At 48.7% G+C, this 26,872-nt stretch overlaps 1 protein-coding gene across 3 annotated transcripts in view; it reads left to right on the top strand.

Moving 5' to 3' along the window:
• DHX34 (DExH-box helicase 34) overlaps positions 1–25,872 on the top strand; it is a 69,392-nt gene extending 43,520 nt beyond the window's left edge. For 2 of the 3 annotated variants that reach the window (XM_077131328.1, XM_077131327.1), the window contains 11 exons: positions 2,806–2,980; positions 8,876–9,069; positions 9,803–9,904; positions 13,439–13,681; positions 13,884–14,057; positions 14,500–14,617; positions 16,112–16,218; positions 19,108–19,389; positions 20,285–20,461; positions 20,678–20,816; positions 21,519–25,870. In XM_077131328.1, coding sequence (XP_076987443.1) covers positions 2,806–2,980; positions 8,876–9,069; positions 9,803–9,904; positions 13,439–13,681; positions 13,884–14,057; positions 14,500–14,617; positions 16,112–16,218; positions 19,108–19,389; positions 20,285–20,461; positions 20,678–20,816; positions 21,519–21,652 — 1,845 coding nt within the window. In that variant the 3' untranslated portion in view covers positions 21,653–25,870. Of the gene's footprint in view, positions 1–2,805; positions 2,981–8,875; positions 9,070–9,802; positions 9,905–13,438; positions 13,682–13,883; positions 14,058–14,499; positions 14,618–16,111; positions 16,219–19,107; positions 19,390–20,284; positions 20,462–20,677; positions 20,817–21,518 lie in introns of all 3 variants that reach the window. The other variant, XM_077131329.1, reaches the window with a different exon arrangement.
• Positions 25,873–26,872: the final 1,000 nt, after the last annotated feature.

The following is a 26,872-nucleotide window of genomic DNA, read 5'->3' as shown; positions in this document are numbered from 1 at the left end:
TAACATTTAGTGTTATTACTGTACAGGTAGATCGGGGGGTTTACTCCAATAACATTTAGTGTTATTACTGTATGGGTAGGACTTTCTTCTACCATTTTGCCTTTTGCATTTTATATGTCATATCTAATTTTTCTTCTTTTTAAATTTACTAATAGTCTTCCTTTCTACACTCTTCTCCACTTCTCCTCTCTCTCCTGTTTTTTCATATCTGTCTCTAGTGCTTCCTTTAGTATTTCTTGCAGAGCTGGTCTCTTGGTCACAAATTCTCTCAGTGATTTTTTGTCTGAAAATGTTTTAATTTCCCCCACAATTTTGAAGGACAGTTTTGCTGGGTATAGAATTCTTGGTTGGCAGTTTTTCTCTTTTAGTAATTTAAATATATCATCCCACTGTCTTCTCGCCTCCATGGTTTCTGCTGAGAGATCTACACATGCTCTTATTGGGCTTCCCTTGTAATGTGATCGATTGCTTTTCTCTTGCTACTTTCAAGATTCTTTCTTTCTCTTTGACCTCTGACATTCTGATTAGTAAATGTCTTGGAGTACGTCTATTTGGATCTATTCTCTTTGGGGTACGCTGCACTTCTTGGATCTGTAATTTTAAGTCTTTCATAAGAGTTGGGAAATTTCCAGTGATAATTTTCTCCATTAGTTTTTCTCCTCCTTTTCTCTTCCTTTCTCCTTCTGGGACACCCACAACATGTATATTCATGCGCTTCATATTGTTATTCAATTCCCTGAATCCCTGCTCATAGTTTTCCATTTTTTCCCCTATATTTTCTTTTTCTTGTCGGATTTCAGATGTCCCGTCTTCCAGTTCACTAATCCTATCTTCTGCCTCTCGAAATCTACCATTGTTGGTTTCCATTGTTTTTTTCATCTCTTCTACTGTGCCTTTCATTCCCATAAGTTCTGTGATTTGTTTTTTCAAACTTCTGATTTCTTCTTTTTGTTCATTCCTTGCCTTCTTTATATCCTCCCTCAATTCATTGATTTGGTTTTTGATGTGGTTTTCCATGTCTTTTCGTATACTCTGAATTAAATATTTCAGCTCCTGTATGTCATTTGAATTATTGGTTTGTTCCCTTGACTGGGCCATATCTTCAATTTTCCTAGTGTGATTTGTTATTTTTTGCTGGTGTCTAGGCATTTAATTACCTTAATTTGTTCATTCTGGAGATTGTTTTCATTTCTTTTACCTAGGGTTTTCTTGCTGGTTGAATTTGTTGTCTGTTTCTTCTTTGACATTTAGTTCAGCTTTTTCTGGGCCACTAGCTTAGGTTTTGTTTAACAGAGGAGAAGTTTTCAGTTCTTGTTTTCTTGTTTCTTGCCCTGCCTCTATGGTGCCTTTTTCCCCCCACCCTTAGGAGGGTCTACTTAGGTATTATAGACCCCAGCCAGATTTTCCCAGACCAAACTGGTCTCCTGTCAGGAGGACAGAGTCACCTTCATCGGTTTTTCCTGAGGGTGAGACCCAGCAGGTTGAAAGACTTTCCTGTGAAGTCTCTGGGCTCTGTTTTTCTTATGCTGCCCAGTATGTGGCGCTTGTCTGCCTGCAGGTCCCACCAGCATAAGATGATGAGGTACCTTTAACTTTGGCAGACTCTTCCTGTTGGGGGCATGGTGGAGACAGAGGAGAGGTTGTAGGTTGGTTTTAATGGCTTCAAGTTACTAAGCCCTGGGGTCTAAATTCCTTGAGGGAGGGATTCCACCTGAGTTATGCTTCACCCTTCCCCTGGGGAAGGCACAGACTGCAGACAAGCTCTCAAACAAGCTTCTTTCTGCTTGTGCCTGGGGCAGTTGCAGCCTGAGAAGTCCTGCCACTGTATCCAAAGGCAGTCAAGACTTTGTAGAAACATAGCCACAAAAACCTGTTTCTGTTTTTTTTCTTTTTCCATCAGCCTTGCCCCCTTGGCGCACGGGCAAAAATCAGCTACCTACACTTTGACCAGGTTCACCTGAGCAGGGTGCCTATTTTTAGTAATCAGAATTTGTGAATTAATTCCACACTTGAAGCTTAGTTGCACTTAGCTCCTGTTTCTGGTAAAGTCCCTTTCCTTTCCCCTCTGGGAAGCAGCCTGTGGGAGAGAGGCACCGGCCCCTGTGGCTTGTGGGAACTCATGGTTCTGGGTGTACTTGCAGCCGGTCCAGCTAGTCCAGACTCGGGTATGCCATATGTCCGGTCACTGATGTGGCCCCAGGAGCTGTTCGGTACTGTTCCTGGTTATTTAGTAGCTGTTCTGAAGGACAAAATCCCATACCTTGCTAAGCTGCCCTCTTGGCATTTCCCCCCCTACTCAAGCAGTCTTAAGCAAAAAAAGAGGTTTATATTGATTTGTGTATCCATTGGGAGGATGGGGGGTTTTTAACTTAGGAACAGTTCGGAGATTATTCTGTCTGCTGTCGATGGGCTGATTACCAGGCAATGGGTAAAATAACCACAAGCAGCTCTACTGACACCCAGAAAGGATGCTGAAACTTCCTCTTCCAGCTCCAATTTGCAGAGTCCCAGGGAAGTATTCTGATTGGCCCAGCTCAGGTCATGTGCTCATTCCTTAGTTGTCTTGACCAGAGGCTAAGGAACCATGACCAGTCCAGCTTAGATCATGGTCAGGCCCGAGGGGAATGCAGAGCAGACAGACAGACCATGCCCTCCACCCCACCTCAGCTTTTTCCATATGTGTAACAGGCTAGTTCCTCCCAGCTGGTCCCTCCCAGGCTAGTAGCTCCCAGGCTAGTCCCTCCTGCATTGCTCCACAGTGGTTCATGTCTTCCCTGTTCCCTGGGCTTTTCCTTGTCATTCCAGATGAAGAGCATGAGCGTGGGGGACCCCCGAACCTTCCCCTTCATCGAACCCCCCCCACTAGCCAGCCTGGAGACTGCCATCCTCTACCTGCAGGACCAGGGGGCTCTGGACAGCTCGGAGGCCCTCACCCCCATTGGGTCTCTGCTAGCCCAGCTGCCTGTGGACGTCGTGATTGGTAAGGACCTGCCTTGGCACCACTCACTCTCTGTGTGACCCACGGGCACATTGGTTCCTTCTCTGGGCTCTGTTCATTCATAAATCCTCTGTGCCAGGCACTGTTTTGGGTGCTGGGGACACAGCACAGACAGATCCTAGCCTCAGGAGCTGAGGTCCTAGTGGGGAATACAGGCAATAAATGAGAAAAATAAGTGGATGTTCTAGTTTGCTAACTGCCAGAATGCAATATACCAGAAACAGAGTGGCTTTTAAAAAGGGTAATTTAATAAGTTGCTAGTTTACAGTTCTAAGGCCGAGAAAATGTCCCAGTTAAAAGAAGTCTGTAGAAATGTCCAATCTAAGGCATCCGGGGAAAGATACCTTGGTTCCAGAAGGCTGATGAAGTTCAGGGTTTCTCTTTCAAGTGGAAGGGCACATGGTGATCACAGTCAGAGTTTCTCTCTCAATCTTGAAAGGTACTTGATAAACATGGTCAGGGTTCCTTTCTCATCTGGAAGGGCACATGGCAAACACAGCGTCATCTGCTAGCTTCTTCTCCTGGCTTCCTATTTTATGAAGTTCCCTGGGAGGCATTTTCCTTCTTCATTTCCAAAGGTCACTGGCTGGTGGACTCTGCTTCTCATGGCTGCGTCCTTCTCTACTCTCTCAGAATCTCTTTCATTCTCCAAAATGTTTCCTCTTTTATAGGACTTCAGAAACTAATCAAGACCCACCCAAATGGGTGGGACACGCCTCTATGTAATCCATCTTAACAACCGCTCTTGATTAAATCACATCTCCAGGGAGATTACCTAATTACAGTTTCAAACATACAATACTGAATAGGGGTTAGAAGAAACAGCTGCCTTTACAAAATGGGATTAGGATTAAAACATGGCTTTTCTAGGGTACATAACATCATTTCAAACCAGCACAATGGAACATATAGTTGTTCAGATGGAAATAAGTGCAATGGAGAAAAAGTAAAGCAAAAGAAGGGGATGGTAGGTATTGGAGGGGGTGGTTGAGGAGTTGCGTTTATTATAGTGACATCTGATAGGCCTCATTGAGAAGGTAGTTTTTGTGCAGAGAAATGAGGGCGATAAGAGGCAGGAGGTATGGAAATATCTAGAACAGCAGTTGCCAATAGACGCAGAAATACAATGTGAGCCCAATATACAAGTTTTGTTTTTTTTTACAGTGTGTGGGTAGAAAATTTATTGAGAATACATGTGAGTGATGTGGGTACTCTTGCAAGACAGTGGGGTCAGAGGTGAGAGGCCCAGGCAGTGTTGGACAATTTGCTTTTATACATGAGCTTTATTTGCTCCCCTTTTCTTGTTCACGGCTCCTTCTCCTACCTTCCTTTCTCTCCAGATGGTGCCTGCTGGCAGATGGTGCGTTTGGGTGGGTGGGTTGGCTCCCTCTTCTCCATAGATGACTCACTCAAATAGGGGTCCTTTGGCCCCCAGTGCTGTTTATTGCTGTTTTTCTCAGAGATGTTTTCCCCTTGAGGCCTGACTCCTTCTGGGAATTTGCCTGTTGCTTATTCAGCCACCCTCCTACTTCTAACCCTACCTCACTACTTCAGTTCCCCTCAGAGACATACAACTCCTCTTACTCGTAAGGGATTCTGGGCTGTTGGTCCATCTTCTGTAGCTGCTTCAGGCTGTCAGTCGGTCGCAGGCCCCCCTGGGAGGAGTGTAGAAGGCACTGGCGGTGCTGAGGGCGGCTGGTGAGCGTGGGAGCAGGGACATAGACTCTGGCGAGGAGAAGTTTGTCGTGGAAAGTTTCTAGTCTGGAGGAAACAAATTGGTGAGAAATTGTCTACATGGTCTGAACAGAAGCAGGAGCAAGATGGGGCTTGGTATTTTTTAAGAGTTTTTAGGAACACGGTTGGGGCTTGGCATACTATGGCAAGTATGTCTTCTAGACAGTGTACTTAGGTGATTAAGAACCTTTCATTAAGAGCGGTCTAATGATCTACGTTATTTTGACGAGGTTTACTTTTTCAGACCTTCTGCAACTTTCCATATTCATTTAGAACTTATAGTCTAAATGACTACAACAAACAAAATTCACTTTCCCAAACCTTCTAAAACTTTATATATCCATTCAGGGCTTGCACTCAGCAATAACTACAAATTAAACTTTCTATCTGTTTTAGTTTGCTAGCTGCCAGAATGCGATATACCAGAAATTGAACAGCTTTTAAAAAGGGGAATTTATTAAGTTGCAAGTTTACAGCTCTAAGGCCATGAAAATGTCCAAATTAAAGCGAGGCTGTAGAAATGTCCAATCTAAGGCATCCAGGAAGATACCTTAGTTCAAGAAGGCCGGTGACGTTCAGGGTTTCTCTGTCAGCTGGAAAGGCACGTGGTGAGATCTGCTAGCTTCCTCTTCAATGACTTCTCCAGGGTCTGTCCGTTCTGTTTACCGTGTTTGTTCTGGTGGCTCTCATGTTGGTTCTGGTGTCTCTCATGGCTCTAAAGCTTTTTCCAAGATGGTTCCCTCTTAAAGGGCTCCAATAAGCAACCCAACTCGAATGGGTGGGGATGCATCTTCATGGAAACCATCTAATCAAAAGTTACTACCCGCAATTGGGTAGTCATATCTCCATGGAAGCAATCAAAAAGCTCCCACCCAGCAATATTGAATGAGGATTAAAGAATTTGACTTTTCTGGGGTACACAGTAGATTCAAAGTGGCACAGTGTCATACTAGGAATATATTAGTTCACAAAGTTAACACATGGCGAGGCTGTGTTCAAGGCAGTTAGAGGTCAGTGAGGTGTGCTGCTAAGGCAGTCTTAAAGGTAGTGGACTCTCTCAGAACCTTTGGCGCGGCACTAAGCGAGCAGGGTGGGAATGAATTTTGAATTCAGTCCCTGCCATTCAAAAGTAAATAGATATTGAGAGTCAGGGTGAAGTGGGATACGAAAAATGTGTTTTAAAGATCTAGGACTGAAAATCTAAATGCTGACGGGCTACTCAGCAGGCTTGCCTTGGGATACCTTTATCCAACCCACATGTACTTTTAAATTTTCTGGTAGCCACATTAAAAAAGTACCAAGAAACCGGTGAAATTAATTTTGATAATGTATTTTATTTAGCCCAATATATCCAAAATATCAGTTTCAACTGTAATCAGTTGTGGCAGATTGAATTATGTAACCCATAAAAACACGTTCTTAATCTTCGACCATTCCTGTGGTTGTGAACCCATTGCAAACAGGACATTTTGATGAGGTTATTTTTAGTTAAGGTGTGGCTGAGTCATGGTGGGTCTCAGTCCTCGTCTTGGAGGCCTTATGGAGACCACAAAGAGAGAAGCCACAGGGGTCGGGGGACAACCAGAAGCTGCACGTCAGTGGAACCTGGAAGACAGAAGAAAAGCTGCTGCCACATGCATTGCTGTTTGGTGGAAAAACCAACCTCAAAGACTGCCAGCTGACCAGTAGATACCGACTGTGGGAGGAAGCAAGCCTTCTGGCCTCTTATGTGAGCCAACAGATTGTTCTACCAACCCATTTTATGATACTTGTTTTAGTAGCTAGGAAATGGAAACATCATTATAAAAATATTATTGAGATATTTGATGTTATTTCCTCTATAAAACTCTTGGAGAGCCAATGTGCATTTTACACTCACAGCATATCTCAGTTTGGACCTGCCACATTTCGAGTGCTCAGTAACTACATATGGCAATGGCTACTGGACTGGACAGCACAGATATAGGAGAAGGGGGCTCTAGGCAGAGGAAATAGCAAGTGCAAAGGCCCTGAGGTGGGAATGTGGCTGATTAGAGGAACAGTGACGAGGCTGGTATGGCAGGAGTGGGCAAGGGGAATTGTGGAAGGAGATGGTAACAGACAGTCCCCACTCTCTGTTCATCAAATATTACTGAGCATCTGCTCTGGCCAGGCCCTGTTCTAGTTGCCAGAGATACAAAAGAGCAAAACTGCCCTCATGAAGCTCATAGGAAACTGGGGAGACTGAGCCTTTATGCAGTTGAAGATAGTCAGAAAATTAAGGAATTGACCTGATAGTTTGACAGGGGCCAGGCAAGGAGGAGTCCCTGAGCCACACAAAATCCCCACCATTTGCTGCTCACAGCCCTGCTGGGTTCCACGTCTTCAGTCAGCCAGCCCTAAGCTGAGTTTAGTTTCCTCGTCTCCACCATGTGTGTAATCAGGCCTTTGGACTCTGCCAATCCGTGACCATTTGTGTCTTTGGTACCTTCCACTGTGCATACCCAGAGAAGTTATGTGTGGCCCCGAGCTATCTGGCCTGAGATGCTGCTTTCAGGGTCATCTGAGAATGATGGCAAGCACTGTGATTTTTTTAATGTGCAACATAAAAGACAGAGTTTTCCATCTGGATTCCCTGGCACTTACTTGGCTTATTTATACAGACTCCATTGGCAGAAACTGGCAGGTGGGGTACCTGAGACCCCTAAAACACGGGCATGCCAGGTTTTCCACAGCTCACACCCTTCCCCCCAGCCCCACCCTGGCAGCGGCCCTCCTGCAGTCACAAGGATGTCAAAACCTGGTTGCTGCTTCCTCTTGCTCAGTTCTGAGTCACCCCTGCCCCTCCTGAGGGGCTCAGGGGCCAAGGCCTCTTCTTTTGGCATGGTCCTTCAGACTCGGTGACACTGTTTCTGTCATCCATGGCTCACAGAACATTCCCCAAGTGTGTTGCCAGACAGAACCTTTTGCCTGTGTTACTACCACTAAATCTCCCATCCTAACCAGGGCTTCATGTGACAGGAGGTGCGGGATACCTCAGACTCTGATGACCTCTTAGGGCTAGGAAGAAGATTTGTGTTTGTTGGTTTTAGAAAGAAACAGGGGTAGAGTAAGGAGAATCAGCTTGGAGAAGAACAGGCATTGTTCATGACCTCTTGCTATATGCCAAGGAAAGGCACTTAATCCTCCCCTGGTGATGGTAGGGACTCCAGTACACCCCGTGGTACTGATGGGGAAACTGAGGCTCTGCAGGGAGTGGTGTTATTCGCCCGAGGACACAGAGCAAGCTGTTGGTAAAGCCTGTATCTGCTTGTACATGGGGCCTGGTGCATTCTGCATATTATCTTCCCATGGGGTCGAAACAAGTGACTCACTTTCCAGTGAGGAAAATGGGTTTCAGAGAAAGACTATCCCCTTGCCTGGGGTCGTGCAGAGTTGGTAGGTACTCCCCCCAGTGCCCTTACCTCTCTTCCCTCTCCTTTCCTCTCCACCCCTTCCTCCCCCCTCCCTCCCCCTCTCTCTTTTCTTCCCTCTTCTTTCCCCTTTCTTCCCTTTTTTATCCTTCCTTCCCTTCCCTCCTCTCTTTCCTCCTCCTTCATCCTCCCTTTGTTCCTCTCTGTCTCCCCCCTCCCCTTACTTTCCATTTCCCCCTCCTCTTCCTTCTCTCCTCCAACCTTGAATTAAACAAAGATGGCAGGAAGAAGTTCACCCTGAGAGATGCACCAAAGTGAGCCCTACTGTGCGCCAGAGCAGGCGCAGTTCCCACACCTGTGGAGTCACCTCGTAGAGGGCAGAGAGGCGTAAACCATGGCTGGTCAGAACAAGTGCCAGGAGAAAAGGCAGCCAGGGGCAGGGAGTGCTGGGGGGGCAGGGAGGGAAGGCTGTGACACTGCTGACTGTGCATGCCGCATGCCTGGGAAGCATCAGCTGTGTTTTCCCAGCCAGAGGTGGATGCGGGCCTGGCCTGAGGCCTCAGAGACAAAGCACACAACAAGGCTTTGAATCTGGCCTTCTGTCTCCTGAGGCCCTTCCTGGGTGCAGTGGAGGAAGGCCGGACAGGATGGGGGGTGTTGGAGGGCCAGCCAGGGCACCCTAGAGCCTTAGGGTGAGGGACGCAGGACTCCTGCGTCCTGGGAGGCACAGCTCAGCACCCACCCTCCTCAGGGAAGATGCTGCTCCTGGGCTCTGTGTTCAGCCTGGCGGAGCCGGTGCTCACCATCGCCGCTGCCCTCAGTGTCCAGTCGCCCTTCGCCCGCAGCGCCCAGAGCAACCCTGAGTGTGCGGCAGCCCGGCGGCCCCTGGAGAGTGACCAGGGAGACCCCTTCATGCTCTTCAACGTCTTCAACACCTGGGTGCAGGTGAGGCCGGCACAGGACTGTATATGTCGGTTCATCCTGCTTGGGGCCAGGGCCTCCCTGAGGCTGGGGCCCTCCTCACGGTAGGGGGAGCCCTGAGGAAGGACCCCCGAGCCCTCTGCAGACTGGGCCTGTCTGGGAAGACCGTGTTATCTTCCCACAGGGTAGATTCATCCACATAGGCCACGGGAATAGCGCGTGCAAAGACCCCAGGGAGAAAGGGAACCTGGGCTTCCTGACGCACCGATTAGCAGCAGGACCGTGTGGAGAAGGTCAGGACACTTTGGTGGCACCTGTATGCCCAGCATTCACTCCTTGAGCTCCTGCTCTGTGCCCTGCCCAGTCGTGAGTGGTGCTGGAGACGCAAATGTGACCAGAACAGGCCCGGCCTTGCTCTCTTGGGGCTTCCAGCCTAGTGGAGGAGATAGATCTGTCCTCAGGCACTGACAGCCCAGAGCAGGCCGGGCTGGGGAACCCTAGGGGCAGGACAAAGCCAGAAGGGGCACCTGACCCAACCTGGGCAGTCGGGTAGGGCTTCCTGTAAGAGGGGGCATTGGGAATGAGACCTGGAATGAGGAAGAATGGGACATCCCTGAGGAAGGGATGCCTCCCAGCCTCCCAGGGGTTACTGTTCACCCTCCTACCTTCATGCCCTTCCTGAAATTATTTGGGTGGTAGGTCAAGTTCCCTAGAGCTGACCTGGCCCTGACACCCTGATGTCTGCACCTCCACCTAGGTGAAATCTGAACGGAGCAGAAACTCACGCAAATGGTGCCGCCGGCGGGGCATAGAGGAGCACCGGCTATATGAAATGGCTAACCTCCGGCGCCAGTTCAAGGTGAGGCAGCTAGAGGCCATTTCAGGCTGGCTGGTGGGGGTAGGACTGGGATGGTGGGACAGGTGCCTGCGAGTGCATTCCAGAGAGTGTCCACTCTCCTTCTCTGACAGTGATTAGACTGGAGTCCCACCTTGCAATCACTTCCCCTATTCCCCCCCCCCATCAGACAGTCAGGGATAGGGGGTGGGAATCCAGGAGGGCTTTCTGCAGGGGGCAGACATCTGTGCCAACATGCTGCATCCTTGTGAAGACCCCGCCCTCTGGACTAGGGATGCGGAAGTGATCTTGCAGGCTGAGAGCTGGGAGGTAGCTGAGGGGTCAGTTGAGGGCCCCCAGATCTGGAACTGGATGTCCCAGTGGCACATCTCAGCTCTCCCATTTGTCAGCTGGGCAAGTTGCTGCACTCTCTGGGGCTCAGCTTCCCCCTCAAAGAACAATGAAGTAAAGAAAGCACCTACAAATAAATAGCACTTACAGTGCAGGTTGCTGTGAGAGTTAAATTAGTGAACATATGTAGAGCCTTCAAGCAGGGCCAAGCACATAGGATGGCCTGTGTAAGGACTTCCAGTTATTATCGTTAGTTTTATAATCACATAGGTGTGTGAGTGGGTAGGTAGATAATTTTCTTTTAAATCATGAATGGGTTTCTCCTTTACAGAGCAGTTTTGCAACCTGCTTGTTTCAGTAATATTCCACGAAATGAAAATAAAATAAGAGTTCCTGGAGTGATCTATTCTCTTTGGTTGTAGATGGACAAATTGAGGTCCCTTGTGGGGTCACCATTCCAGTGGGTGTGAAGTGGCAACTCATAGTTTTGATTTTAGTTCCCTGATGTCTGATGATATTGTGCATCTTTTCACATGCTCATCGACCGTTTGTGTATCTTCTTGGGAGAAATGTTCGTTCAAGTCCTCCATTTTTTAATTGGGGTGTTTGTCTTTTTGTTGTTGAATCGTAGAAGTTCTTTATATATTCAGGATCTTAAGCCCTTACCAGCAGTATGATTTGCAACTACTTTCTCCCAGTCTGTAGGTTGTCCTTTGATGTACAAAAGTTTTTAATTTTGATAAAGTCAAATTTATCTCTTGTTTCTTTTGCTGCTCATGCTTTAGGTGGCACATCTGAAGGATCCACTGCCAAATCCAAGATCATGGAGATTTTCCCCTATATTGTCTTTTTTTAAAAATATTTTTATTAATCTTCACACACATAATTCCATATATGATATATAATCAACAGCCCACTCTGTCTTCACATAGTTGTGTATTCATCACCATGTATGTTTTCTTATATTTAGGCCCTTGATCCATTTGGAGTTGATTTTTGTATATGGTGTGAAATAGGGGTCTAATTTCCTTTTTTTTAATTATTCAATATAATTTTACTGACATGTATTCACACACCACACAGTCTATCCAAAGTACAGTGGTTCAGAGTATCATTACATAGTTGTAAATTCATCATCATGATCATTTTTTGAACATTTGCATTACTCCAGAAAAAGAAATAAGTAGAAAAAAGAAAACCACACATATCTCTTACCCCTTTCTCCACCCTCTTATTGACCATTAAGTATTGGTCTCTACCCCAGTTTTTTTTACATGGGCAGGCACTGGGAGTCGATGCATAACAGGTGAGAATGAATTCTGCCTGCTGAGCCACCATGGCCCACCATCTACCCAATTTTTTTTTTTTTTGCTGTGTTATCTTTTTTTTTCCTCTTTTGATCATTCCGTTCTACATATATAATCAGTAATTCACAATATCATCACATAGTTGCATATTCATCATCATGATCATTTCTTAGAACATTTGCATCAATTCAGAAAAAGAAATAAAAAGACAACAGAAAAAGAAATAAAATGAAAACAGAAAAAAGAAAAAGATTATATATACCTTTTCTTTTGATATTGTGCATCTTTTCACATGCTCATCGGCCATTGAAATGATGAGCATTTCATGATGCTTATCCTCCTTACTCCTCCTTTTCATTGATCACTAGCATTTCAAACTAAATTTATTTTAACATTTGTTCCCCCTATTATTTATTTTTATTCCATATGTTCTACTCATCTGTTGATAAGGTAGATAAAAGGAGCATCAGACACAAGGTCTGATGCTTCCCTCTCCCTTTCATTGATCACTAGTATTTCAATCTACTCAATTTATTTTAACATTTGTTTCCTCCTATTATTTGTTTATTTTTTTATCCATATTTTTTACTCATCTGTCCATACAGTAGATAAAAGGAGCATCAGACACAAGGTTTTCACAACCACACAGTCACATTGTGAAAGCTATATCATTATACAATCATCTTCAAGAAACATGGCCACAGGAACACAGCTCTACATTTTCAGGCATTTCCCTCCAGCCTCTCCATTACATCTTGACTAACAAGGTGATATCTGTACAATGCGTAAGAATAACCTCCAGGATAACCTCTTGACTCTGTTTGAAATCTCTTAGCCACTGACACTTGACTGCTGGAATTTTGATAGAAATTGCATTGAATCTATAGATTGCTTTTGATAGTCTTGAAATTTTAACAATATTAAGTCTTTTTGTCCATGAACATGGAATGTCTTACCATTTATTTAGGTCTTTTAAAATTTCTTTTAGCAGTTAATTTCTTTCAGCAGTATTTTGTGTTTTCAATGTACGAGTCTTTCACCTTACAATGTACAAGTTTTTCAACTCCTTAAAGTTAAATTTGTTCCTGGATACTTTATTCTTTTAGATGCTTTTTTAAATGGAATTGTTTTCTTAATTTCCTCTTCTGATTGTTCATTGCTAGTGTATAGAAACACAAATGATTTTTGTGTATCAATCTTGTGCCACTTTGCTGAATTTTTTTTATTAGCTCGAGCGGTTTTCTTGTGGATTCCCTATAGATAGTATCAGTTATCTGTGAATAGTTTTACTTGTTCTGCTCCCGTTCTTTCTCTTGCCTGATTGCTCTGGCTAAAACGTCCAGTACAGTATTGAATAGCTGTGGTGACAGTAGGTATTCTTGTCTTGCCCCCGATCTTAGGGGGGAAGATTTTGGCATGGTATTTGTTATGGGTTAGTTTTCTGAATGTCTTAATCATGAAAGGGCGTTGGATTTTGTCACATGCCTTTTCCGTGTCTGTTTAGACGACTGTGTGGTTTTATTCCTGTGTCCTGTCGATGGTGTTGGGTTTCACTGATGGGTGTTTGCATGCTGAACCACCTTCCCTTCTGGGGATGCACCCACTTGGCCGTGGTGGATAATCCCCTCAATATACTATTGGATTCAGTTGGCTGGTATTTTGTTGAGGTTTTTAATGTCTGCTTTCTCTTTTATGGAGCAGTTATATATGCCCAGCACATGCAGAGTTGTCTTACCCAGGCCCTCCTAACCCCAGCAGGGAGGTACTGAATGGGGAGGAAAATTGTGGCTCTGAAGCGTGAGGTTGCTTGTCAACAGTAGCAGGCCCAGGGTTGAGCCCGTGTCTGAGTGTGTGGCCCACTCGGCCTGCCGACCCTCACTTGGCCACCCACTGCCCTCAGGAGCTGTTGGAGGACCACGGGCTGCTGGCCAGGGCCCAGTCCACAAAGCCAGGGGACAGCTACAGCCGGCTGCAGCAGCGCCGGGAGCGCCAGGCACTGTACCAGCTGAAACGTCAGCATGAGGAGGCGGGGGGCCGCAGGCGCAAGGTGCTGCGGCTGCAGGAGGACCAGGGCGGGGGCTCCAGTGACGACGAGCAAGGCGGCACAGCCTCCCAGGAGGCCAGCGACAGTGTGGACATTCAGGTGGGAGCGGGGGCTGCCTGGGGCCAGAGTGGGGACCTGGCCCTGCCCTGGGGGGGATCTGAGGGGACACAGCCCTGTCCTCTCCCTCAAGAAACCTGGCCCCAGCAGACTACAGAACCCCTTGGGTCCACGTGTCCTGGTACAAGCTTAGGGGAGTGGGGAAGATACCCCAGGAACCCCACCTTCCCTGTGTTCCCTCCAGGATGTGAAGTTCAAGCTCCGGCACAATTTGGAGCAGCTGCAGGCCGCAGCCAGCTCAGCCCAGGAGCTCACCCGCGACCAGATGGTGTTGCTCAAGCTGGTGCTGGGCCGGGGCCTCTACCCACAGCTTGCTGTCCCTGACCCCTTCAACAGTGGCCGCAAGGACTCAGACCAGGTGGGCCCCGCCCTCCCGTCCCTGCACTTGTGTGTCGTTCAGCACATGGCTTCCGGGTGCTGGCTCTGTGCCTGGCTGTGCGGGGCACCCAACAGTGACTGCCAGACCTGCCCTGTCCTCCCAGAGCTCGCAGTCCAGTGGGGACACAGGCCTCTGGGTGCCGGCTCTGTGCCTGGCTGTGTGGGGCACCCAGCAGTGACTGACAGGCCTGACCTGCCCTCCCAGAGCTCACAGTCCAGTGGGGACATAGTCTCGTCCCCAGACTGTTTAGGGCTGAGATGTGGGGAGCCCAGCATCTGCAGGAGACCCGAGGGGCCGCCTGACCCAGCCTGGGAGGACTGAGAGTGGGCGTCCTAGAGAAGGGGGCCTAGAAAGGGAGGGAGTGTCCAGCAGCGGGCAGAGCAGGTTTTCGTTTCCCAGCACCTGCCTTTGGCTTCTGCAGATTTTCCACACCCGGGCCAAGCAGGGCACTGTGCTGCACCCAACTTGTGTCTTCGCCAACAGTCCCGAGGTGCTGCACGCACAGGAGCAGGAGGCCAGGGACGGCGAAGGGTCCCGAGGTACAATAAGCCCAGGCGGTGGGAGAGAAGCCCCCATGGGGATGTGGGGGGCGGTGACACTGTGACCTCAGCACCTCCTGCTCCTTCCCACACTCGCCTTTGCCGGTGGTGCTGACGTGGTACCTGCAGGCTGGGAGTCCTGGGAGGGCTCGGGCCAGGCCATCACCCCGTGTAGCTACCCCCTTCCCACCCGGGGTGTTGGCTGACATGGACCAGTGGAGCTGAGCCCCAGTCAGGGGACCTATTCCACTAGCTGGATGAAACCCCAGGCTTTATCCCTCAGAGCGAGGCCCCCCCCAGCCCCTTGCCTTCGTGGAAGGGTCTCTCCAGGCAGCATTCTACCAGCTGGGTTTGACCAACTTTCTAATTGGAATCAGACCACAAAAGCCTGATTAGCTGAGCCCGCAGGGCTGGGTGGAGTCCCGGCCCCAAGCCTCTTCTGAAGGGCGCAGGGGAGCCTGGAGGGGATTCCCCGTCAGTTCTCTCCCTGGGCACCCCTCGCCTCCACCCGTGGTCACACCTCACGCCCGGGTGCTCACTGACGGGACCAAGGTGGCTGGCGTGGTGGGCAGCCAGGGCGGGCTTCCGGGGCCACAGTGGTGCTCCCTGGAGCACGTCCTCTGGGTGAGTGTCTGCTGGGTGGGTTTATCACACAGTGAAGGCACCCAGGTCGAGAAACAGCCCCCTGAGGCCCCCACATGTTGCCTTCTGGTCTCTGCCCTCGCCCCTCTTCTCATGGTTAGCATGGGTTTTACCTCTTTGGGGCCTTACACAGCTGGAGGCAAAGACAGGCAGACTTCCTCAGCTTCACTCTGGCAACCTAAACCTCTAGTTAAATGTTTTCTGTGGGCCTAGAACACGGCACATCTTTCTGCTTATTTGCAAAGAAAATAGCATTCTTAGTTAAAACGGTGAACATTAAGCCAAAAGATCAGGTTTATCATTTCAAAAATTCAAGGGTAGATTTGGACCTTTTCTCCCTAATCTTTAACGAATTCCTAGCCATGGTGACTCTTTTCCCTTTACATTATTTTTCATTGTATTTCTTTTTTATTGCCTTATTTTCAAAATGTCCAGGCACCGTACAAGCAGAGGGTGTGATGAACCCTCTGTGCCCAGCTTCTGCAGCTGCCAGCGTGCTGCACCCTCGCTGTCTCCTCACTTTCCCTTTTTGCTGGAGCATTTTCAGGCAGGCCCCAGACTCATCATAACGAAGGCTTTTTTCTCCATGTCTCCAGTGCCATCATCATGCCTAACAGAATTAGCAGCGATTTCTCAAAATCATCTCAATTCCAAACTCATATTTCCTAGGGCAGTGTTTAAAAATAAGTCAAGGGCATTTGTAGCCTTACGCACATGAGAATATTCTTTCTGTCGATTTGTAAATTGACTAGGCGGGACAGCACCTAGAGGACAGATGGGTGTATGGGGAGCACAAAAGGGAGAGCCAGGGAGGGCAGGGATGGGCCTGAGCTGTCCCCTTCACCCTTTCAGACGACAAAGACAAGGCGAGCAGCAAACACCAGCTGCTCGCCTTTGTTTCCCTGCTGGAGACCAACAAGCCATACCTGGTGAACTGTGTCCGCATCCCTGCTCTCCAGGTGGGTACCTGTGCCCACTTCACCCCAGCGCCCAGGTTTGGTAACTGTTTGTTCAGCTCAGGGGGCACAGGGGGTTTAGGGTGGGGCTGAGGAGCTGCCTCCCACCCGAGCTGGCTGCGCGAGCCGTGGACTGTTGGTGTGGCTGTTTTCTCATTCATTTCTTCATTCAGTCAGTATTGGCTGAGGCCCAGGGCTGTCAGGGTGCTGCGAGCCCAGCAGCAAACCACACATGACGCCTAGCCCTGCCCTCGTGGAGCTCACGTCCCACTGGGAGGACAGAGACTAGCAGTTAATACAGTCAGGCAGTGAATGGCCTGTGGAAGGTGGTGAGTGGGAAGGAAAAAGTAGAGTAAGGTCGGGGGCTGGGAGGGACGGTGGAGGAAGGGGGCAGGTTGCAGCATGGAATAAAGTCATCAGGTGGACCTCAGTGAGAAAGGGAGATTCCGGCAAACACCTGAAGGGATGGGGGAAGGGAGGGCGGCTTTAGGGAGCTCTGGGGGAGTATTCTAGGCAGAGGGGGTGGCTAGTGGAAAGACCCTGAGGTAGCTGCATGCCTGGTGTGCTCAGGTAACCAATGGAGCAGACTCAGTGAGGAGGGCAGTGGCTGGGGCTGAGGTCAGGAAGGAAAGTGAAGCAGGAGCCCCATCAGGGTCCGAGCAGAATGGGGACAGGGTCTGGCTTAGGTCATAACTTGGTCCTTCTTCCTGCCATGTGGAGAACAGACTGGGGTGTAAGAGCAGGAGCAGGATACCCAGTGAGAAGGCGATGGCACTGGGCCTGGGGGAGGGTGGGGACAAACTTAGATTGCAGATAGGTCTGGAAACATGTTGGTAGCCAGAACGTGACAGTGCAGACAGCAGAGCTGCTGTCCCTCTGGAGCTCGCTGTCGGGCAGACACTGCGGTTCTAGGCCGGACCTCCCTGCGTCCTCACACAGCCCCGTGATTCAGTTGATGGAGAAGATTGAGGCTCAGGGTGAGGTGGGGCCAAGTCACACAGATGCAGGTGTTCAGCCTTGAGGCTAATCACCACCCCTACAGCCGCCCCTCTCTAGGCTGGATGTTCCCGTTATCAGGACCCCATCTTTTTGCTCCCAGGGAACATGGAGAAACTCCCCTCAGGCTCGCAGGGGAGCTTTCCTTGAGCCCTGATTTCACTGACACCAAGAAAGCTAACATGGTGTTCATTTGTGCGGGGCTGTGGCAAGCTCTGACTGCTCCTGGTGCTGCCTCGACCCAAGTAGAGGCAAGCCCTGCACTCGGTAGGCCCATGTGTCCTTCCACGTGGGGAAGGCCAGCAGTGGACGGAGCACCCACAGACCGAAAGGAGCCTGCCGGATGCCGAGAATCCTGCTGTGAAGAAGCAGCAGTGGATGAGGGGACCCAAGGGGTGGTGGTTAGCAGGCCTTTGGCAAAGATTGGCTGAAATCCTGCCCCGTGTCACAGATTCTCCTACCCCTCAAAGTGTTTTATAATGGAGAATTTTAAAGATTGACAGAAGTAGAATAGTTTATTGAACTCTCACATACCAAAAAGTCAAAAGAATTTTAGAGTGAACACTCATATTCCCACAACCAGGGTCTTACAAATAACATATTGGAATCCTTGCTTAGTCACCTATCGCGTGATCCACCTGGCACCCCCCCTTCACAGGGGGTGTTCAGATGATTTCATAGTGTCCTAGTTTGCTAGCTGCCGGAATGCAGTAAACCAGAAACGGAATGGCTTTTAAAAAGGGGAGTTTAATAAGTTGCTAGTTTACTGTTCTAAGGCTGAGAAAATGTCCAGTTAAAACAAGTCTATAGATACGTCCAATCAAAGGTATCCAGGGAAAGATACCTTGGTTCAAGGAGGCCAGTGAAGTTCAGGGTTTCTCTGTCAGCTGGAAGGGCACAGGGCAAGCATGGTGGCGTCCGCTGGCTTTCCGCTGGCTCTATCTACAAAAAGGGACTCTCTCTAAGATGTTTCCTCTTTTGAAGGATTCCAGTAAGCAATTCCACCTTCAATGGGTGGAAACACACCTCCGTGGAAATCATCTAATCAAAAGCTACCACCCAATTGAGTGGGTCACATCTCCATGGAAACAATTAAAATGCGTCCACCCAGCAGTACTGAATGAGGATTAAAGGACATGGCTTTTCTGGGGTTCACCAAAGATTCAAACTGGCACACAGAGCAAGCTGCAGACAGCAGCACGCATGGTGTTAGCTGGAGTTCAATGTTTGTTTATATTTTTGAGGCTCAAATTTGTATACAGTGACAGGAACAAACCTTAGGTACAGCCTTTGGCTAGCTATGACAAATGTAGGTACCTTGTAACCTATACCCCGGCACATGTAGTTACAGGGGAGCGCCACCTCTCTCAGTACTTTGTGTAATTGTCCCGGGCCTCAGGGCGTCCCCTTTGGCCCCCTCTGTCTCCCATCCCTCTGTAAAGTATGTCACCCCCCTGCCCCCAGCACTCCAGTCCCGCTTCCTGATTTATTTTTTTAGAATTGACCACGAACTTATACACTCTCTCTTACTTTATCTTACTTACTATCGCATGCAAAAGGTGCTCTCTGTGAGGGCGGGGCCCTGTCTGTCTTGTTTACCCAGTTGTGTCCCTTGTGCCTGGAAGGGAGCTTGGCACAGGGTCAGTGTGCAGTGAGTGCTGGCTGGGCGGGCTGGTTGACGAGTGAATGGCTGGGCAGATGGATAAACTGGATGGACAGATGTGTGACGGCCAGAGACAGACCTGGGTGGATGGGTGATGGATGGGTGCATGGGTACGTAGGATAGAGAGGTAAGTGTTTGGATGGGTGGATGGGTGGGTGGATGGAAAGGGGGGCAGGAGCCTGCTTGGCACGGGGCTGCCCCTCCCACCCAACCTGTCCCTCCTCCTCCGCCAGTCCCTCCTGCTGTTCAGCCGTTCCCTGGACACCAACGGTGACTGCTCCCGCCTGGTGGCCGACAGCTGGCTGGAGCTCCGGCTGGCAGACAGTGAGAATGCTGTCCGGCTCCTTGCAGCTGCCCTGCGGCTTCGGGCCCGCTGGGAAAGTGTCCTGGACGAGCAGCTTGCCCTCCGGGCCCGGCGGCGGCTCGAAGAGGAAGAAGAAGAAGAGGCTCCAATGGCCGACCCCAAGGAGGTGGCAGCGCTGAGCAGGGAGCTGCTGCAGTTTGCTGCATCCAAGGTACCCGCCACCCAGGGCTCCTCTGCTTCTGAACAGAGGGGGACCGCTGTGGGCATGAAGAACCGGAAAGGCCTGGCTGCCAGTCCACTCACTACTTGCTGTCTCCCTCCTCTGGGGGGCACTTTGGCGGGGGGGGGGGGGGGGGGCGGTTACAGTCAGAGAGGTTAAATAACTTGCCGCAGGTCACACAGCTGTCAGTGGTAGAGCCAGGATTTGATCCCAGGAGCCTGGCGCCACAGGCCATGCTATTGACCACGACCCTGGGCTAACCACTCAGCTGGTGTTTATGAAGCACTTAGTGTGTGCATAATGCACGTTACCCACCATTTAACAGGAAGGGCCTGCAGGGTGTGAGGGAGGCGGCCAGGTCTGCTCGTGGAGGATGGAGGGAAGGAGTTGGGCTGGGCAGATTTGAAACCAAACACCCCCTCCCTCTTAACAGGAGTCCTGAGTTGCTTCTGGTTCTGCTACGTATGGATGGGGTGGAGGAGAAGAGTACAGTCCAGGATGACTTCCTGGAGGAGCAGAGATACTTGAGGACAGGGGCATGGACCAGTGAGCCAAGGAAGGGGAACAAGGCTGACCAGAATAGAGCTGGGGGAGAGGGGCAAGGTGGCCAGATTTGTAGGCCAGGCTGAGGTCTGGATGTGGTCCCTCCAGAGCCCAGGAGCAGGGCGGGTATCCAGGGAAGGCAGTGGGGGTGGCATGGAGCAGGTGGGAGTGCGGGCTGGGCATCAGGACATGTTTAGACAAGACTGGTCGTTTCTAAACCTGACTTGTGATTGATTTGAGCAATTGGTTCCCATAACTGAAAATCCAGGGCTGAGCTCCAGGCGCAGGTGGATCGGGGTGCTGTGATGGTGTCTCCTTGTATCGCGTATCTCTCTCTCCTCAGGTTCCCTACAGCCTCCGACGGCTCACAGGGCTGGAGGCCCAGAACCTCTACGTGGGGCCCCAGACCATCACGGCTGCCCCCAGCCTCCCTGGCCTCTTTGGCAGCTCCACCCTGTCCCCCCATCCCACCAAAGGGGGCTACGCAGTCACGGACTTCCTCACCTACAACTGCCTCACGGTGAGCGCACCCCCACCTTGGCCACTCCCCCTCCTGCCCCTGAATTTGGGATTTTAGGTGCCCTCCCCTCCCCTGCGCCTGCCATGGCCCAACTTAGTCCAGGGATGGGGTTTCAGCGTGGTGCCTGCCGGCCCCGGGGGGCTCTGGGGAGGGTCCCAGGCTGGTGCTGGGGGCGAGGGGTGGAGGATGAGCCCTGACGCAGCCTGCCTGCCGCAGAGCGACACGGACCTGTACAGCGACTGCCTCCGCTCCTTCTGGACCTGTCCGCACTGCGACCTGCACATGCCCCTCACGCCCTTGGAGCGCATCGCCCATGAGAACACCTGCCCCGAGGCCCCGCGGGACGGCCCCCCTGGTAAGGGTGGGACATGGGGGCCCGGGGCGCCTGTGTCACCGGCCGCTCACCCCACACTGTTTCTGTGCACCTGGGCATTGCTGGGAGCTCTGGGGATTGGCGACATCACCCTGCCAGCTCTGGCTGGTGCCACACGTGGGCCTGGCCACCAGGACCCCAAACCTGGGCACAGAGGCTGGGCCTCTGTCTCTTTCTTGCTTTTGTCTGTCTCTCCTTCTTTGGTCTGTCTGTCTCTTTCGTGTATCTCTGTGTCTCTTGTACCCTTCCCTCTGTCCTGCATCAGCCACATCCCTGGTTGTCACTCTGGGCGCTATGGGTAGGGTCTGCCACAGGGACCCATACCTCACACCAGGGCTTGGAGGCTGCCTCAGCACAGTGGGACAATGGCATCAGGGGCCACACAGTCCCCATGGAGTCCCCACCTAAGGGCTCCAGGCTTGCTGGGGAAAGGGCTGTTTGTTTTCTGTCTCTTTCAGTCTCTGTGTCTCTCCTTGAGTCTTTCTGTTTCTCTTACCCCTAGAAATATGGTGTAAAACTGGCCTGGGTGGGAGAATTAATCCAGGAAGGCTTCCTGGAGGAGGAAAAAGCCAGATTCCCCAAAGACCTAGAGAAAGCCTGAGCTCCCAGTTGCCTGGGAATGGGGTGGGGGCAGAAGCACACAGCGGGGCGCCACCTCACAGTCTCCCCTCTCCTTTCCCTTAGGGGTGGAGGAAGCCACCTCTGAGCACCCCCAGAAGGCGTCTGTCCTGCAGCGGCCCTATCACTGCGAGGCCTGCCAGAAGGACTTCCTGTTCACACCCACGGAGGTGCTGCGGCACCGGAGGCAGCACGTGTGAGCCGGGCCGGAGCCTTGCCTGCAGCTCCCCCTGCCCCCCAGCCTAGGACCAGGGCCAGGACTTGAGCCCAGATCAGGCCCTGCCTGGAAAAGAGGGCGTGTGACTATGTTAATAAAGTCTCACCTGCTGACGTTTGAGCTGCAAACCGCAGCCTCCAGGCCCCTGGCGCCCCCTCGAGGGGGGAGTGGAAGGACGTCCTTTTGGATCTGCTGCTGCCCCCTATAGGTACTCTCCAGGGTCTGGCTTTCACCCCACCTGCTGCAGTGTGCCGTCTGGGGTCCTGGGTGGTGGGTTCAGGGGAGTGTGGGCCAAGAGCAGGGTCTTTCTCCAGAGGCCTGGCGCGGTGTCTCAGTGCCCCAGTGGCTGCCGTTTCCTGGGTCTGTTAGACTCATGACTCTGCTTCCAGGTAGACCTGTCCATGGGGCTCTCAGGGGTGGGGGGTGAACTTCAGGCTGCACCAGGAGACCATCCCCTGTCCTGTCACCAGGGGCAGGCCTGCTGGATCCCACCAGTAGCTCACAGCCCAGCCACCTGAATCTCCCCCCAGCCTCCCTCCGGTGGGAGTCGGGTCCCACCGTGCCAGGGAGATGTACACGCCTGGGGGTCATGTCCCATGTAAGAGGAAAGGCAGTGAGTTCACTTGCTGAGTTGGCTTAGATGGGCCACATCTGAGCCACAAAAGATCTCTGGGGGTGTCTCTTAGGCCTGGTGTTAAGTAGGCTTAACCTGTCCTTTGCGGGGATGAACCTCACACCAGCAAGCCCCAAGATTGAGGGCTCAGCCCATTGAATTGGTTGCCCCACAGCTTTAGAAAATAACAGGAGATCCCCAGATGGGGAAGAGTAATATTTCCTCCTTTCTCCCCAGTGCCCCAAGGGGACTTTGCAAATACTTTCTTATCTAAATCAGTTTTTAACTGATGCTCCATTCAGTCAGTCAGTCATTTATCATTTGTTTATGCATTTCCTGGCTCTGCATCTCTCCACCAGCCAAGAAGTTTAAGCTTTTTTCCTGGAGTTCATGTACCCCCAAATCATAAACATCTCTGCCCAGCTCAGTAAAGGGCGCGTCCATCAGCCACATCAGGCCAAAATGCTCGATGTCATCCTTGACCTTCCTCATACCCACATGCGTTCTCGTAGCCAATCCCATTGGCTCTACTTTCAGAACATCAGAACCTGACCCTTCACCCTTCCTCTGCTGGCCCCATCCCAAGCTTCCACTGTCCCACGCGTGGACGATACCATTTGCCTCCTCAGTTGTGCTCCTGTTTCCACCCTTTGCCTCCTGCAGTCTGTTTTTCATATGGAAGCCAGAAGAATTAAAACTCAAGTCGTATCCTGTCATTCCTGTGCTGAAACCCCACCCCCACCCCATGGCACCCAACTGAAAATGAAATCTGGTCCTACCTTGCGTCCTGAACCTCACTTCCCACATACTTCCCCTTGTTCACTGGGTTGCAGGCTCACTCACCTCATTCCTGCTCCTTGTACATATCTGACAGGTTCCCACCTCAGGACCTTTGTACTTCCTGTACCTTCTTCCTGGAATGTTCTTCTCTGCAATGTCAGTATGGCCATCTCCCTCGTTTGGTGTGGCCTCTGCTCAAATGTCAGCTTCTCAAAGAGGACCCAATTTCAGGAAATCAACTGGGTAGCTAGGTAAGACTACGTAAAAACTGAAGAGTTATTTAGGAGAGAGAATTGACATGACCTAGGCTTGAATCTCAAAACTGCCATGTCCCAGTTGAGTGTCCTTGGGCAAGTCACCTCTCTTTGCAACTCTGGAAATGGGGAAACCTAGTTCCCACCCTTTTGGGGCCAGCTCTCCACACATGGGGCTCTTGTCAGTTTTGTTGTCATTACTTTAAAAATTTTTATTTTTTTACTTACGGGGGAGGGAAGAATCAAGGGATTGCTAGAATGAGCATGGATGAGTATCTGAAATACTTTGAATGAAAGAAGCCAGAAAACAAATGTACATATTGTGTGATTCCATTTATGCAAAATTCTAGAAAAGACAAACCTAATATATAATGACAGAAAGCAGATCAGTGGTTGCCTGGGGCTGAGGGTGGGGTGAAGCACTGAGTAGGAAGAGATAACCAGTGAACTTTCAGGGGGGTTGAAAATGTTCTGTATCTTGATTGGGGGGCTGGAGACATTGGCGCGTTTGTCAAAATGTATTGCCACTTTATTATATGTAAACTATACCTCAGTAAAGTACATTTAAAAAGAAAGACCACCCTTTCCTTCCCTCTCCCAACTTCCTTCCCCCCTCCCCTCCACAAAGATAACTGTATCTCAAGCTGTCTGTACAACCTTCTATTGCATATGGTCCGTAATTTTCAATTATGGAAATAATTGTGCATATGGAAATAAAAACGTTTTGATTTTTTTTTTGCAAATGGGATCATACCTCACATGGCTCAGAAACTTGCTTTTGTATACTTAGTGTACTTTGGAGATCTTTCTAAATCCTTCTCAGTCTTTTGCCTGGTTGCACAGTATTCCCTTACATGGATGTGTTGAAAGTTATTGGGCCCACATGGAAAAATATTTACGCTATTTCCAATTTTTTGCTTCTCCAAACAAAGCTGGCACGAATGTCTTTGTCCCTACTCATTTCACATGTGTGTATCTGTAGGATAAGTTTCAGAACATGGAATCACCGGGTCCGAGGGAAGGTACGTTTTTCCAGGCCATTGTCACAGCACTGTGTGATAGGAGCTAAGGACCAGGGTCGCTGATAGCCCCAGAGTACCACAGTCTTGGGGAAGAAAGCATCGCCTTGATGGTACCTTGATTTGGACTTCTAGCCTCAAATCCATGAGCCGATAAATTCCCCTTGTTTAAGCCAAACCATTGCCTGGTGTTTGCTTGAGCATCCAGGGAAACGGAAACAAGTTGTTTCACCCATTTCCACTACCAGCAGCAGGCAGGAGGGTTCTGGCTGCTTGTTCCTCGTCCTCCCCAACACTTGATATTGTCAGTATTTTTTAATTTTAGGCATTCTAATGGATGAACAGTGATAGATGTTATTCTGCTTTTTAAAAAGCATTAAAAAAAACTATGGTAAAATATTCGCAACATAAAAGCACTGTAACCACTTTTAAGGGTACAATTCAGTGGCATTAAATACATTGTTGCATGACCTTCACTGCTGTCTATTTCCAGAACATTTATATCACCCAAACTAGAAATGCTGCACCCATTAAGCAGTCATTTCCCATTCCACCCTCGCCCCTGCCCCGTAACCTCTAATCTACTTTCTGTCTCCATGACTTTCTCTGTTCTAGATACTTCATGTAAGTGGAGTCATACAACATTTGTCCTTTCACTGGCTTATTTCACGTAGCACAGTGTGTTCAAGGTTTGTTCATGAAGCATGAATCAAAATTTCACTCCTTTTTATGCCCGAATAATATTCCATTGTATGGCATTTCATTGATCCTTTCCTCCGCGGATGGACATCTGAGTCACTTCCACCTTTGGGCTCTGGTGAGCAGTACCACTTCGACTGTTGGTGTACTAGTGTCCATTGGAGTCCCTGCTTTCAAGTCTTTGAGGCACCTGCCCAGGAGTGGAATTGTCACATCTTAGGGTAATTATGTGTTTAACTTTTTGAGGAACCATCTTACTGTTTCCATAGCAGCTGCACCATTTTACATTCCTACCAGCAATGCCCAAGGGTTCTAATTTCTCTGCATCCTCACCACACTTTAAAAAAAAAATTTTTGTATGATATATATACAAAGCAAAGAAAGAAAAAAGCCATAGTTTCCTGGTGCCTGCCCATGCAAAAAAAAAAAAAAAAGCAATAATTTACAAAGCACTCTTCAACACATACAGAAAAGATTTCAGAGTTTGTCATGGGCTACCAATTCCATCATCTCAGATTTTTCCTTCTAGCTGCCCCAGAGCACTGGAGGCTAGAAGGAATATGTGTATATTTTTATCATCACACTCTACTTTTTTTTCTTCAAATTTAAAAAAATTTTTATTGATACAATGTACAAGCACATACATTCTTAACATGCAAACATTCCATACACACGTGTTTTTAATAGCCATCCTATTAGGTGTTACATCACTTTTTGTGCTTTTAATTGCATTTCCCTGGTGGACTAATAAGTGTCAACTATTTTTTCATGTGCTTATTGGCCAATTGTTTATCTACTTTTTGTAGTTAATATTCAGTATTTTGCCTCTTTTAAAGGAGTTTTTGCCTTATTATTATTGACTTGAAAATGTTCTTTTATATATTCTGGATACGATTGCCTAATAAGATATATGTATTGTGAATATTTTCTCCAAGTTTATACCTGCCTTTTTACTTTCTTAATACTTTTTTGCAGAGCAGAAGCTTTAATTTTGGTGAAATTCAATTTATCATTTTTTTCTTTTATTATTTCTATTTTTTGTGTCTTACATAAGAAATCTTTGCCTTATGCCCAGCTCATGAAGTTATTTTCTTATGTTTTCTTCTAGAAGTTTTATAGATTTAGACTTTACCTTTGAGTCTAGACTCCATTTCCTGTTAGTTTTTGCATTTGAGGCAAGTTAAAGGTCAAGGTTCATTTTTCTGCATAGGTCCAATTGTTCTAGCTGTTTGTTGAAAAAAACTATTCATTCCCTGTTGAATTATTTTGGTACCTTCATTGAAAATCAATTCACTATATATGTGTGGGTCTATTTGTAGGTTTTACACTCCATTCTATTGATCTATTTGTTGAAGTTTATACTTGTAACACATTGTCTAGAGCACTGTAGCTTTATAGTAAGTCTTGAAATCGGGTAGCATAAATCTTCTTTGTTGTTTAAGTAGTTTTGACTGCTCTAGGCCCTATGAATTTCCATACATTTTAGAATCAGCATTTCTATTTCCACAAAAACTGCTGGGATTTGGATTCAGATTGTCTTGAATCCATACTAACAATATTAAGTCTTCCAGTCCATGTATATCTCTCCAGTTATTTAGGTCTTCTTTAATTTCTTTCAGGAACATTTTGTAATTTTTGGTATACAGAGCTGGTACATGTTTTTTTTAAATCTACCCCAAGTTTTTTTTTCACGGTGTTGCAAATGTCATTTAAAAATGGCACTCTACTAGTGTATAGAAATACAAATGATTTTTTTAATTGTCCTTGTGTCCAGCAACCTTACTAAATTTGCTTACTAAAAAATTTCAGTAACTTTTTTTGTAGATTACTTGATGTTC

This window comes from Tamandua tetradactyla, chromosome 16 (assembly GCF_023851605.1).
Source record: "Tamandua tetradactyla isolate mTamTet1 chromosome 16, mTamTet1.pri, whole genome shotgun sequence".
NCBI classification, from domain to species: Eukaryota; Metazoa; Chordata; class Mammalia; order Pilosa; family Myrmecophagidae; genus Tamandua; species Tamandua tetradactyla.
This window is presented reverse-complemented; position numbering and strand designations above follow the sequence as displayed.